Here is a 12332-nt window from a genome sequence, read left to right on the forward strand (position 1 = left end):
TAAAAAAAAAAAAAAAAAGCTAGCATTAAATTCACCACCCTAACCATTTTAAAGTGTATAGTTCAGTAGAGTTAAACATATTTGCATTTTGTATAATAGATTCTGGAGTGTCTGTGTCTTGTAGAAGCAAAACTGTATAACCATTAAGCACTAATTCCCATCTCATTCCCTCTGAAAAAACACCTTTGTACTTTGTTTTCTATGAATTTCACGACTTCAGATACTTATAAGAGTGGAATCATAAAGTATTTTGTCCTTTCATGACGGGTTCTTCTCACTTTGCATAAACTCCTGGAGTTTATTATGTGGATTATTTAATATATAACATGACAAGGTTTATGGGGAAAACGTACAGCAAGGTTGTCAGTGCCAGAGCTAACGGTTCGGTGGCCCTTGCTTTTCTCTTCTACTCACACCTGTGCGGGTTCTTCTCAAAGCTTCTAAGACCAGGCCTCCCCTGTCCCATCCTGAGACCTTGATCAACATAATGTAGGTAGGGGGATGGGGTGGGATTCTTGGTAGAGCAGCTGGATTGGGTCCCGGCAGAGGCCCATGCAACGGAGGTCCCCGGCCAGCATGGGTTGAAGGCAGCCTATATAAGCGCCTCTGGAAAATCCCTGAGCTCTAACGGCCTGCCCCTTAGATCTCTGATCTCTCCACACTCAACACCTGCAGACTTTATGACCCTAGCGCTTCCATAAAACCTTGTTGATCCATAGGGCAGGTCTGAGATACTGTGATTTGAGAACACGCTGTCAATGCTTATCCCAAAATCACACGAGGAAGTCCGAATCACTTGTCCAATTCTGAATCGGCCCAGGCCCGCACGGTGGTGGTGTGGCCAGGGGTTGGGAGCAGGGCGCACGCAGCAGGCCAGACAGCTTGAAGCGAGGGCCCTCCTCTCCCGCATCCTCACCAAAGCCACACAGTCCAACGCAACTCCGCAAGCAAGCAGCTGTGCGGGTTGAGGCAGGGGAGGCGGGAGAAGCCCCAGCTCTATCGCACAGCACTGTTTCCTCCAGGGTGCCCCGGAGCAGGTGATGGGGCTCCCTGCCTCTTCTATCACGCGGCAAAGCCAGCTGCATTCTGCTGGGGGAAAAGCGCATCGCCGAGGCTGGGAGCGCGGCCGCTGGGGCCTCGGAATTAGCCCCGGGGCAGGCCGCGGAGCCCGGGGCGCGGGAGCGGCTCTGCGGGGCCACCCTGCGAGGCGTGGCCGAGCGGGACTCGGAGCTCGCGGTCCTGCGCGCGTCCCGAAGGTGCGGCGGCGGCGGCGCAAGGGCATCGGTGCACAGGGGCACCCGCGCTGGCCCGCGGCGCCCCGGGAGGCCGACTTCTCGCGGCCGCGCCCGCCCCCGCCCCGGGGGGAGCCCCACCTTGCCCCCCGCCACCCCGCCGACCTCATAAACAACTTGTGGAACCTCGGGGCGGGGAGGCGGGGCGGGCGGGCCGCCGCGGAGCGGAGCGCGGGGGCAGGGGGCGGGCCGGGGTCAGGGCAGAGGCTGCGGCCGCGCCTCCCGATTGGCCGGGACGCAGTGGGCTGCCCGGGCGCGCGGCGGGGCGCGGGGGGGCGCGGGGGGCGCGGGGGCGGGGCGGGGGCGGGGCCTGCGGGCGCACGCCCGGCCCGCCCCCTGCGCCCGCGCCCCCCGCGCCCTCCCCCGCCCGGCCACAGGAGTTTTTAAAGTGGGCTGGCGGCCGCGGGGGCCGGACATTCGAGAGCGGCCCGCGGCACAGCCCCTGCGCCCGACGCAGCGCTAGCCAGAGGCGGCTGTACAATCCTCGGCAGTGTCCTGAGACTGTATGGTCATCTCCGCGGTCGCGCCCGCCCGGCCTTGCGCTCTTTCAACTCAGGTCTTTGCAGCCACTTCTTCTTCTTCTTCTTTCTTCTTCTTCTTCTTCTTTTTTTTTTTTGGAAAACCCAGAAAAGTGACCCCTCTTCTTGGGAAAAAAAGGAACTAAGGTCCCGCTCTCGCTGCCCTCCTTTTGGGTCTGACAGCCTCCTCCCACTCCTTGCCCCGACCCCGCCTCCCCGCGCAGGTTCCTCCCCGGCACCTTTCTCCACCCTCCTCCCCGCACCCAGCCAGCAGCCCGCAAACTTCCACCCGACGGTGCGGGGCGCTCGGGACCCGCGAGCACCCAGGACCTTTAACGCTGGCCCGGGCCGCAAGGAGTAGGCGAGGGCCACAGTGAAGGCGGCGACTGCAATCCCCACCGGCCGGGGAGCTCAGGTGTCCGGCGTCTCGGAGCGCCACGGCGACAATGACAGCTGACAAGGAGAAGAAAAGGTAAGCGGGCGGCTGAGCCGGCCGGGGAGCTGGGCTGGGGGGGACGGCCACGCCGCGCGGGGTCGGCGCGCCCGGGAGAGGCTGGGAGAGGGGTCGGGGAGGAGTTTGAGGTCGGAGGATCGGTTTGGAGGGCTTTCGGGGGGAGAGCAGGTGCCCGGTCGCGGACGCGGCGCTTCGGCTTCGGCTTCGCCGTGGAGGGTTGTGCGGCCGAAGAGATTGCGAATCTGCGCGCGCGATGGGGCCAGGAGGCCCGGGGAGGTGGCCCTGGAGGTCGGAGGGGCTGTGGCGCGGGGGATCTTCCCGGAGGATCCCAGAAGCTCCAGCCCCGCGCCCCGAACTCCTGTGGCCAGCGTGTTGAAAGGTTCCTGGGTTGACTTCACCGAGGTCAACTTTCGGCTTCCTCGGGTCTCTCGATGTGCGGCACCATCCGGTAGTCTCTTTTCCTTGGGGCCCCCCGGGTCCTTCCAAATCAGCTGCTGCGCTCACACTGCGCCCCAAGCTGGCCCCGGGGCCGGAGGCGGAGCGCGGCGCTGGGACGCGCCTCCGCGGAGGGGCCGGGACGCGGCGCAGGGCCCCGCTCCGGGTTTGCAGATCCCATTGAAGCTTGGAGAACCCCCCTTCCTGATGCTGCACCTTGACTTGGGAGGAGAGTGTGTGGTGGGCCGGGGTGCCTCGCGGGGGCAGATGCGCCGGTGTGCGGGGGGGGGGGGGGGGATGGCGACACCGCGTGTCCCCGGCGAGCCCCGGTGTCTGTCTCAAGAGGACAGGGAAGGGCAGCCACGATCTGCCCGTCCGGCCCAATGAGCCTCTCGGCACTGGGTGAGAGGCAACTCTGGCCAACTCTCACTGTCTTCCCGCCCCCTCCCGGCCGCTCCCCGCCCGGCCTCTCCCCGCGCGCGAGGGCGCAGGCTGGGGTTCGGCCTCGCCGCGCGGATGGTGCGAGGCTGGCGGCCTGACCCCCTGGTCCCAGCCTGCGCGGGGGCTGCCCGGGGGCGGGGGGCGCTTTCAGCCTCCCCCCGCCCCCTCTTCCGCGGCTGCTCGGCGGGCCTGGGTTTGGAGGGGAATGGACTCGAACATGCGGCCCGCGCCGCGGCGGATCCACTGCGGGGCTGCGGGGCTGCGGGGCTGCGGGGCGGCGGCGCGGGGATGGGGGGGGGGCCGCGCCGCGGAGGGACGGGGTGACTGTCCCGGAGAGCTCAGTGCCTGGGTGGATGTGCTCTTGTCCTGACTGCCACTGCGGGACCTGCGCCACAAACCGGGTATCTTCTGGTCGAAAGCGGCGGTTCCCACCTCCGGGCGCATCCACCGCAGCGAATCGCACGCGTTCCGGCGGGGCTCTGGGGCCCGGACTCCCCGGTCTCTGGGGGACCCGGGTCCCCCTTCCCGGCCGCAGCTCCCCCTCCCGCGTCGCTGTGGCGCCCGCACCCCACTCCACCGGCCCGAGACGCGCGAGGGAGCGTGGGTCCCCGGGGCCTCGCAGCTCCCCTGGGGGCCCGTGGCTTTTGAGGGCGGCAAAGCCAGGAAGAGACCTTCAGATCCCAACACATGCTGTAAAACCAACACAGCCTGCATCAGAATGCCAATAATAATGACCGAGCGACCAGAAAACAAAACCATAGTCAGCTCTTCTGAGCGCGCTGCGGGGCCCCCGGAGCTGGCGAGGGAACTTGGGGTACATTTTACACTGCGATGCCTATCGGGGACTGTCGCAATCGCGGAGGTGGGGTCTGATGGTAATCTTGACAGTTGTGTGAAGTGTTGGCTTCTCCTCGCGGCTCTGCGCCGGGTTCCTGTGTTAAGTATATTAATCGTGGCAGGAAACTTGGGAACAGGGAAAAGTCCTAGAACCTGCTGTAATGCCTCCTTCGCTGGAGATGGAGGGAGCTGGAAATAGGAAGGAGAAGGCAAGAAATGGGGTAATCAGACTCCGAACTACTCTGGAGAGAGCCAGGTTTAAGAACCGCGGTGGGGATGCCCGGTGAGCCACCCCCCTTGAAGGCCTGGCTGCCTCCCAATTCCGAGCTGGTGTGTCTGTCCTCTGCGACTTGTGATTTTTCTGTTGTAGACTGGCAGGACAAACAGCCGGCCCCTCGCCTTCCAGAGTCCCATGAAGGGTTGTCCAATTCCTGTTGGGCTAATTGTTTTTGAAATATATTTACTTTTCCATCTGGCTGTTTGTTGGCTGCAGGCTCCTTGCAGGACCAATGTGTAATTAAAGCACGTGAACCAATACATTCAAAGTTAGTGTGTCATCTGAGTGTCTGTTCTGAGCTTTCCAGAAGTGCCTCCCAAGTGCAGTGTGATGCCTGCTCCAGGGGCTCTCAGGAGGATTCTGCACATCCGTTCTTAAGATTTGTCATTCTGGTTCAGCAGAGCCATTTCTTTCCCAAAATTCGAGAGGCACAGAACATTTGCAATGTTCTTTCTAACAACAGCCTTCAAGAAGTGGGCAGGATTATTTTGTTCCTAAACGTTCATGCCTTGATGGATATGTTAATGTTTAATAATAAAGCGTTTGCTTTCTAAATGTTGGCTGGCTGGCTGGCTGGCTGGCCTCCATGCTGGGTATCAAAGTGCATTTGATGGTACATTCGTTGGGCATTCTCATTGACCTCAGAGAAGGTCAGAAATGGAAGCTTGCTAAGAGTACTGCACACACTTACTTTCTGTGTCAATCTGTCAGGAGGATATGATGATCTCATTATTAGGGTTCCTGATTGTGAGAAGAGTGAGAAAGTGTTTGGGGCACTTGGATGGCTCTGTTAAGCGTCTGACTCTTGGTTTCAGCTCATTCAGCTCAGGTCTTGATCTCAGGGTCCCCAGTTCAAGCTCAGGCTCAGCAGGCCACTGGGGTCCATGCTGGGCATGGAGTCTACTTTTTAAAAAGCCAGAAAGTGCCTCACTTCCTGATAAAACTATTTCTGAGTCCTTTCCTTGGTAGAGAGGAGAGTTTGGAAATTCTTATGTGTGTAGGGATTGGAGAGTGGTTCAGGTAAACGTAAATGAGATCTTTGGATAATCTGGGAGCAAGGTCCACTCCAAAGCCAGACCCAGCTCAGAGCACCTTTCTGGAGTGCTTAGATCACTTAATTCAGGGCCAGCGATAGAAGGAGAGTTAGAGACATCTGGACCAGAAGTTTTCAAACTACCTCTTCCTCTTCCTCCCCCTGCCAGCTGGACTTAGTTATTCCTCTGCTAAAATAAAATCAAAGCCCATCTTTTCCCAATTCTGATGGGAAAACTATTGCTACACAGTTTTTTTCAATTTAAGTATATTTTCTATAAATATTCCTTCATCATTTGATATCTCTGTCCACTGCATTACCAGAAATCACCAGATTGCAGGGATGGTAAGGGGTTGGTTTAACACATTCTGGGTTCAGGCACTTACTATTTAATTCATATAGCTTTCAGGAAGTTCAAAAAGAATGCTGTGATCTCAGGTTTTTTTCAGCATTGCTAATGGGGAGTTTAACAATCATTTTATAAGGGGTGATGGAAAACATCTAGTTTGAGGCCCAGAGAGGTTCAGTGGCTTTTCCAGTCACAAGGAAACTTAGTACTAGTAAGAATCAGAACCCTCGTTCCTTACTTTCAATTAATTATGTATTTTCCAATTGTTGACAAAATAGTATCCCCAGCCCTGAAATGCCTCTAAACAGTGAGAATGATTTCCAAAGGATTACAGTGCCCTCTCCCCCACCCCCGCCAAATCACTGAACCTTGCAGAAAGGAGATTTGCTCTTCTAGATAATTATAAAAGACTTCAAGCTGCAGCAGGAGTGGTTCTGTTTGCTCTTTGCAAAATAGGAAGCAGAGTTGACGCTGGTTCCATTGTCCATAAACTCTGGGTAGTACGAATTCATTTGTTTTAGGGCTCTCCCTTTATTTCACTTAGAAAAAAAGTCTACTTATATGTGGACCTCATTAAACAAAACCAATGCAACGACTGTTCTACAGGAGAGTAGATTGCTTTGTGAAGTAGGGAACCCCCTGTCAGCCAGAGACATGCAAGCAGCTACTAGACTGATTCCTGTACTGAATGAGTTGGCATTTTCTCTAGGAGTGAAAACTGTGAGACTAAAGCTATTTACTTCACTTAGGATGTAAATCAGCCCGTCTGTGTGTGTATGCGCGGGCGTGTGCATATGTGTGTGTAGGGTGATCCTCAACTTTCTAGAAATTTATTGTATAAAATATTTACAGAGAGAAGGAATCAATTAGATAATTCTCGGTGCCACGGATCGTAGCCATATACATTTGGAAATGCTTGCTGTCATTATCTCTATATTTAGGCTTTTCTACTTTTCAGGAAATCTGTCCAGTAGTACTTGATTTTTATGTATTTTCCCCAGTTCTGTCTCATACCAACATGACTTTTCCTTTTCATTTTAGCCTAATGAATCTTCCTTCTTGCTTTTAGTACTGCCCATCACTGATAGCTCGTCGCTGATTGGGACATTAGCAATGTTTGCTCACGGAGCCCCCAGTATCATGATGTCAGCTTTCATGATGAAAACCAGCTCTGCTGTTCACACCATGATATAAATCAGTAAGACAACAAATGTGTGTTGAACACTTGTATCTACTCTGGATAAAATGCTAAAGAAGACGCTAAGAAATAGGGGATATGGTGCTTTCAATTGCGTAGTTTGATTGGTGGGGGGAGGAGGAGACACATAAAGAAGCCTACCTAAATATATAGATAGGTAACAGCTTACATGTAACTTTCTTGTTGGGATCAAATCTTTTGAAGCTAAAGATAAGAAGCTCTTAGTAGCACTTCAGGCAGTAACCACACAGGCAAGCACACAGAGTTATTGAAAAGTGTTGTGTGGGTCTATGGGTGGGAGGTCGGGTCCCTAGTTTTCCCTGGAATCATAAAGGGCGGATGCTGACAACCAGCATGGAGACTGTAGGGTCAAATGGGGATGGTCAGGGTTGGGGGTAATGAGAGTAAGGGAAAGGTGGGGGATTCAGGAGGATTGCCTGTTGTGCACTCTACAGAAAGGCCCCCAAAGACGAACGTTTGCTGTTGTTCTTTAGAACTTTTGGGTGTGAAGCATGGGAGGAGGTGTCCAGTAGGGTTCTGAGAATGATAGGGATACAGGTTGTGGTCCCTCTAAGGCTAACAATGCAGACAGCTGTGACTTCAAGAAAGCCAAGAAGAGAGAGGGAGAGCTTCTTAACCTGGGCTTTGTGCATAAGCTTCAGGGGTGGTCTGTGAGCCCCCAAAATTGGGTGCAAGATATTACATATATAAACTTTTTTTTTTTTTTTTCCTGGGAAGTCTGTCCAGCTTCCAATGGCCTTTCAAAGGTTCTTTGATTCGAAAAAGGCAAGCCGTTGTTCTTCAATGTCTGATTCGATGACTGCCTTACATTTCAGGATCTTTCTGTTCAGGTCCCAGATAGTTCCCACGTTTCACTGCCAGTGTCTCTCCCTATCTTGAAGATGGGGGAGGGGCTTGGTGTGTATACCTAGTAAAGATTTTGTGGTGCACCTTAGCTTTACCTGTACCTGGCTGGCCTCTCTGTCCTCCTACATGTCTGCCTTCAGTAATGGAAGGAGGGGGAATGAGCCTGCAGCACAGGGCTAGGTCTGGTGTGATTCATTTCCTTTCTTTTTTGGGGGGAGGAGGGGCAGAGAGAGAATCGTAAGTAGGTTCCACGCCCAGCACAAGCCGGATGTTGGGCTCCATCCCACAACCTGCCCCCCTTCTCCAGAGATCATGACCTGAACCCCGCCATGAAACTGTGTCCTCACATTTTCCACCGTCCTCAAATAGTTATTTGGAAGCCCCTTTAATGCACTAAGAATGCGTGTGTCCTTTTTTTAAAAATTTTTTTTTAATTTTTATTTATTTATGATAGTCACAGAGGGAGAAAGAGAGAGAGGCAGAGACATAGGCAGAGGGAGAAGCAGGCTCCATGCACCGGAAGCCCGATGTGGGATTCGATCCCAGGTCTCCAGGATCGCGCCCTGGGCCAAAGGCAGGCGCCAAACCGCTGCGCCACCCAGGGATCCCCGAATGCGTGTGTCCTTAAGAGAAATCATACATGCAGTAGGACAAAACCATAAAGCCTGAACACTTTAGTCTTATTTGTGTAGGCTCTGTTCTCAGAACTTTACATGGATTAACTCTTTTAGTTCTCATAACAGCCCGTGAAATAAGCCCTGCCATTATCCCCATTTCACTGGCCAGGAAAGCTGAAGTATGGAAAGGTAACTGCCAAAAGTCAAATAGGTGGGAGTGGGATTTGAATTAGGCAAAGTATCTCCAGAGTCCATATGCTTAACTGGGGGTCCCTTCTCCCTCACCTTTTCTAAGCCATCTATAAAGTATCTAATACCATGCCTCACCATGGTCAGTGCTCTATGACTGATAACTGCTTTTGCTGTTGTAGTTATAATTATTATAATTACTTTTCTGTGACTCATCACTGTATTGTGCCTCACGCACAGGCAGGGATTGAAGATCTGAAGGTGGACTTGGAAGTCCTGGAAATTCTTATTTTTCGTGGGTTTTCCTCAACTCTGACAGGAGGTGGTTCTCTGCTGTCCCCAAGAAGTTCAAAGCTTTCCACCTCCCACCCTTAACTGGTGGCAAGACTTCAATAATTACTTTAGCCTTCAGACTCCATTGTGCAGAAGAACCTGTTAGAAGTCTTCCTCTGTGGCTTCTGAAGAACCATCTCCAAATCAAGATGCACAAGACTTCCTCTGGCTCTTTTGATCTTTGCAAGGACAGGAAGGAAAGAATGGATGGGGGAATAAAGAATAGCTAAACTTTTTCAATAATAATATGTTGCATTTGTAGAGAGCCCTTTCTCTAAGGAGCCTTGAGCTTTCAGAGCCATCATACCTTGACTTCTGCTCCGTGAGCCTAGAGTATTTTCTGACTTCCCTGTGCTGTAAAACATAAGTGCACCAACACATATCATAAGAGAGACAGAAGCAAGTCCTCTGGGCAGTTGCCCATCACCATATGTGTGGTAGCCGTGCATAGGTATGTGCTACTCACCACATCTGTGATTTCCAAGCAGAGTCTGGGTATTATTTGTTGCCAGTTGTCTGATCCTGCTATTGAAAGCCACAGACTGGCCTGCAAGTATGAAGTCAAGAAGAGTGACGGGGCCCTTTGAGATCTCTGGAATCAAGCAGACAGGTGCAGAATGGGTTAGAATGTTATTTACTTCTAGGTGGCCTTTTGTTTTCCTAGTTTCTCTAGAACTATGGTTTGCTTGACTGCCTCAGGCTGTTTCCAGATGCCACTTGTACATCAGCAAAACATGTATATGGCATAACCATCAGCAGCTTTACGTGTTCCCAGAAAGCACACATTTCCCCCTTAATCTGGAAAAATTCTTCAGTTTTAAAGTTATAAGTAACTTTTATGCAATATAATGACTCTGGGAAACAGTTCCTATTCTCACATGGGAAGATATTTCAGAAAGGGTGGTTCATCAGTAAGGAGAATGACCCACTGAAAAAGTGGATTTATCTGTCACACACCCACCTGGCACTTTCCCAATTCTACAAAGCCATCGGATTGTTAGAACTCTCATATACCTCTGGTGACTTCCTGCATCCTCTTTTCATGGCGCCCTCCAATTAAAAAAAAAAAAAATCAAACCTAAGAGATTAGTTCTAGGAATCTTAGCAGATAAGTGATTTTATTGGATTAGGCTGAGTGATAAAACACATGGGTGGGGAAAAAGCACCATTACGCCATACTCGTATTGCCCTTATTCCCGTGTCGGCTTCCTCCAAATGCTGGGGGTCCAGCCAATATTATACTTTCCGTAGAAGTTAATCAATTCTGTGACAACTTTAGTTGACTCTCTCAGTCTCCTTTTCAATCTGAGGCTCCCTGCTCTTGTGGGGTGTCAGTGATTTGCTATGAATAAGAGACACACGAGCTCAATGTGAGATGGTTCAGAAGCATTTTATAAATCCTTTGTTTTCTTTAAAGATTTTATTTATTTATTTTAGAGAGAGCGAGAGAGCATGCGCGCATGAGTGAGGGGAGACGCAAAGGGAGAGGGAGAAGCTGACTCCCTGCTGAGCAGGGAGCCCAATGCAGGGCTCAGGGATCATGACCTGAGCTGAAAGCAGAGGCTCAACTGACTGAGCCTCCCAGGTGCCCCTATAAATCCTTTAAAATGCATCAATTAGAGTATATGGTTATTTGTGGTGGTAATTATTCAAGTCCCTGTGCTATGTGTCTAGCCACACAGTGCTCTTTCTCTGTGTCTTGATGTTGTATCAACAAATACACATATTTTTACTCTTGATATCAAAATTTTCCAAAAAAAAGTTTTTCATATTTTTACCACTTTGTATAATATTTGTCCTGACTGCCCCTGGGCTGGGGGCATGGGGAAGGAAAGCAAAACATTATCCTAATTTTGTACTTGGGAAATTGAGCTGTGGACAGGAGCAAATCGTGCTGTCTGCAGTGAAAGCTACCACAGGACCCAGGTCCTTGGTGAGGCTAGGCCCCTAAGTACCCACTGGGGCTCCTGTTACAAGGTAATAAAGAGCCCAGAGCACAAAAGGGTTGACTCAATCTTCAGTGGTAACTATTCTCATTACTAATGAGTAATTGCAGCAAATATTTACAGGCCTCCTTCCTACCTTTACAACTTCCTGTTGCTGAAGCACTTTGGAGTATTGAGAAAGATTGTCCTGGAAAAATACGTCATACACAGTTGCAGGAAAGAGTGGCTTTAAGCACACACCAAAAAATTGGTTGCTTTGCTCTGTTTATGAATTCCACATGGAAACAACAGAAAATTATGCCTTTGAGGGGCTGTTTGAGGATCCATTCCAAGGCACTTTATGTATTTATTTATTAAATATTTTATTTATTTATTTGAGAGAGTGTGCAGTGAGAGAGAGACAGAGAGAAAGGGAGAGTGGCAGAGGGAGAGGGAGAAGCAGTCTCCTCACTGAGCAGGGGCTCCATACCAGGATCCTGGGGTCATGACCTGAGCCGAAGGCAGCCACTTAACCGACTGAGCCACCCAGGCACCCCAATTCTAAGGAAGGTCAAAACAAATTTAAGAAAATGAATTCTGAATGATTGAATATCTGGGAAAATGGAACACAAGATGTTTTTACAAATTATTCTGTAAAAGTTAAATTTTTGAGTTTGAGCACCGGTGGTTTGGTAGACATTCTTTTATTAACACAATCTCTACAATATTTTTTTTGAATGAAGACAGTCATGTATAATGGAGTAAACCAGGATATACAAAATATACCATGCGGGCAGTGCAAGGAGCAGACTCTCATTGACTTAATAGAGATTTCAGGGCAAATCCAGATAATGCTCATTCCCTATACACTTGGTTTAAAGAGCACTCTGGTGAAACTTGCTTTCTTTAGCGTCTAAACCACTGTACCCTTGTATTTCTCTCCTGTGTTTCCAAGAGTCCTCAGATGCTATTTTAGAATGGCAGTATTCACTCCAGTACTGGCTAAGGTTGATGAAGCTAATTTTGGTGTCCAGGGTAAAGGGGGAGAGAAGTCCTCCGCAAAGCCAAAAGGGCTTTCTGGTGCCTGGGTTTGGAGCAGCATGGTGTTAGCAGACACACCGTGTTTCACCTTTAGAACCTTTATTTGTGTGCTTGCACAACAAATGTTTACCCAGATATTAAGATAAGAAAAGTATGAAGGTCACATTTCGCTGGTGAGAGGGGAGCTTCTATAAATGTAACCATATCACTATGCAGCAGGAGTCTGTCTTTTATTCTATACCAGGGACTTAGGGGAATTAATGGTGGGTGGGGCATGGGAACCAGGCCTTCACAGTCTTTTTGGCTTCCTTGCCTGCCCTCTGCAGGTCCTGGCTCAGCTGATGTGCCCTTCCCACTAGGCGAGGCCCTTTGGGGTAGTCAAGAAGTCAGAGGAAATTGTAGGCCACTGTGTGGTCCTGTGGGGCTCCATGGAAATCATTGCCCACGCACTTCCCTGCTATCTGACTGACTGTGAAGCAGCCTGGCTACTAAAATAGCCTTCCTAGGCTCTCAGAAGAGGTTTGCA

General features: G+C 51.0%; 1 protein-coding gene across 1 annotated transcript in view; it reads left to right on the forward strand.

Annotated features, from left to right (window-relative positions):
- The first annotated feature begins 1694 nt into the window (after nt 1-1694).
- EPAS1 (endothelial PAS domain protein 1) overlaps nt 1695-12332 on the forward strand; it is an 85920-nt gene continuing 75282 nt past the window's right edge. The window contains exons 1-2 of the mRNA XM_038551203.1: nt 1695-1848; nt 2035-2282. Of these exons, the coding sequence (XP_038407131.1) occupies nt 2257-2282 (26 nt within the window). The 5' untranslated portion in view covers nt 1695-1848; nt 2035-2256. The remainder of the gene's footprint in view (nt 1849-2034; nt 2283-12332) is intronic.

The sequence above is a fragment of the Canis lupus genome, chromosome 10, assembly GCF_011100685.1.
Source record: "Canis lupus familiaris isolate Mischka breed German Shepherd chromosome 10, alternate assembly UU_Cfam_GSD_1.0, whole genome shotgun sequence".
Classification (NCBI taxonomy): Eukaryota; Metazoa; Chordata; class Mammalia; order Carnivora; family Canidae; genus Canis; species Canis lupus.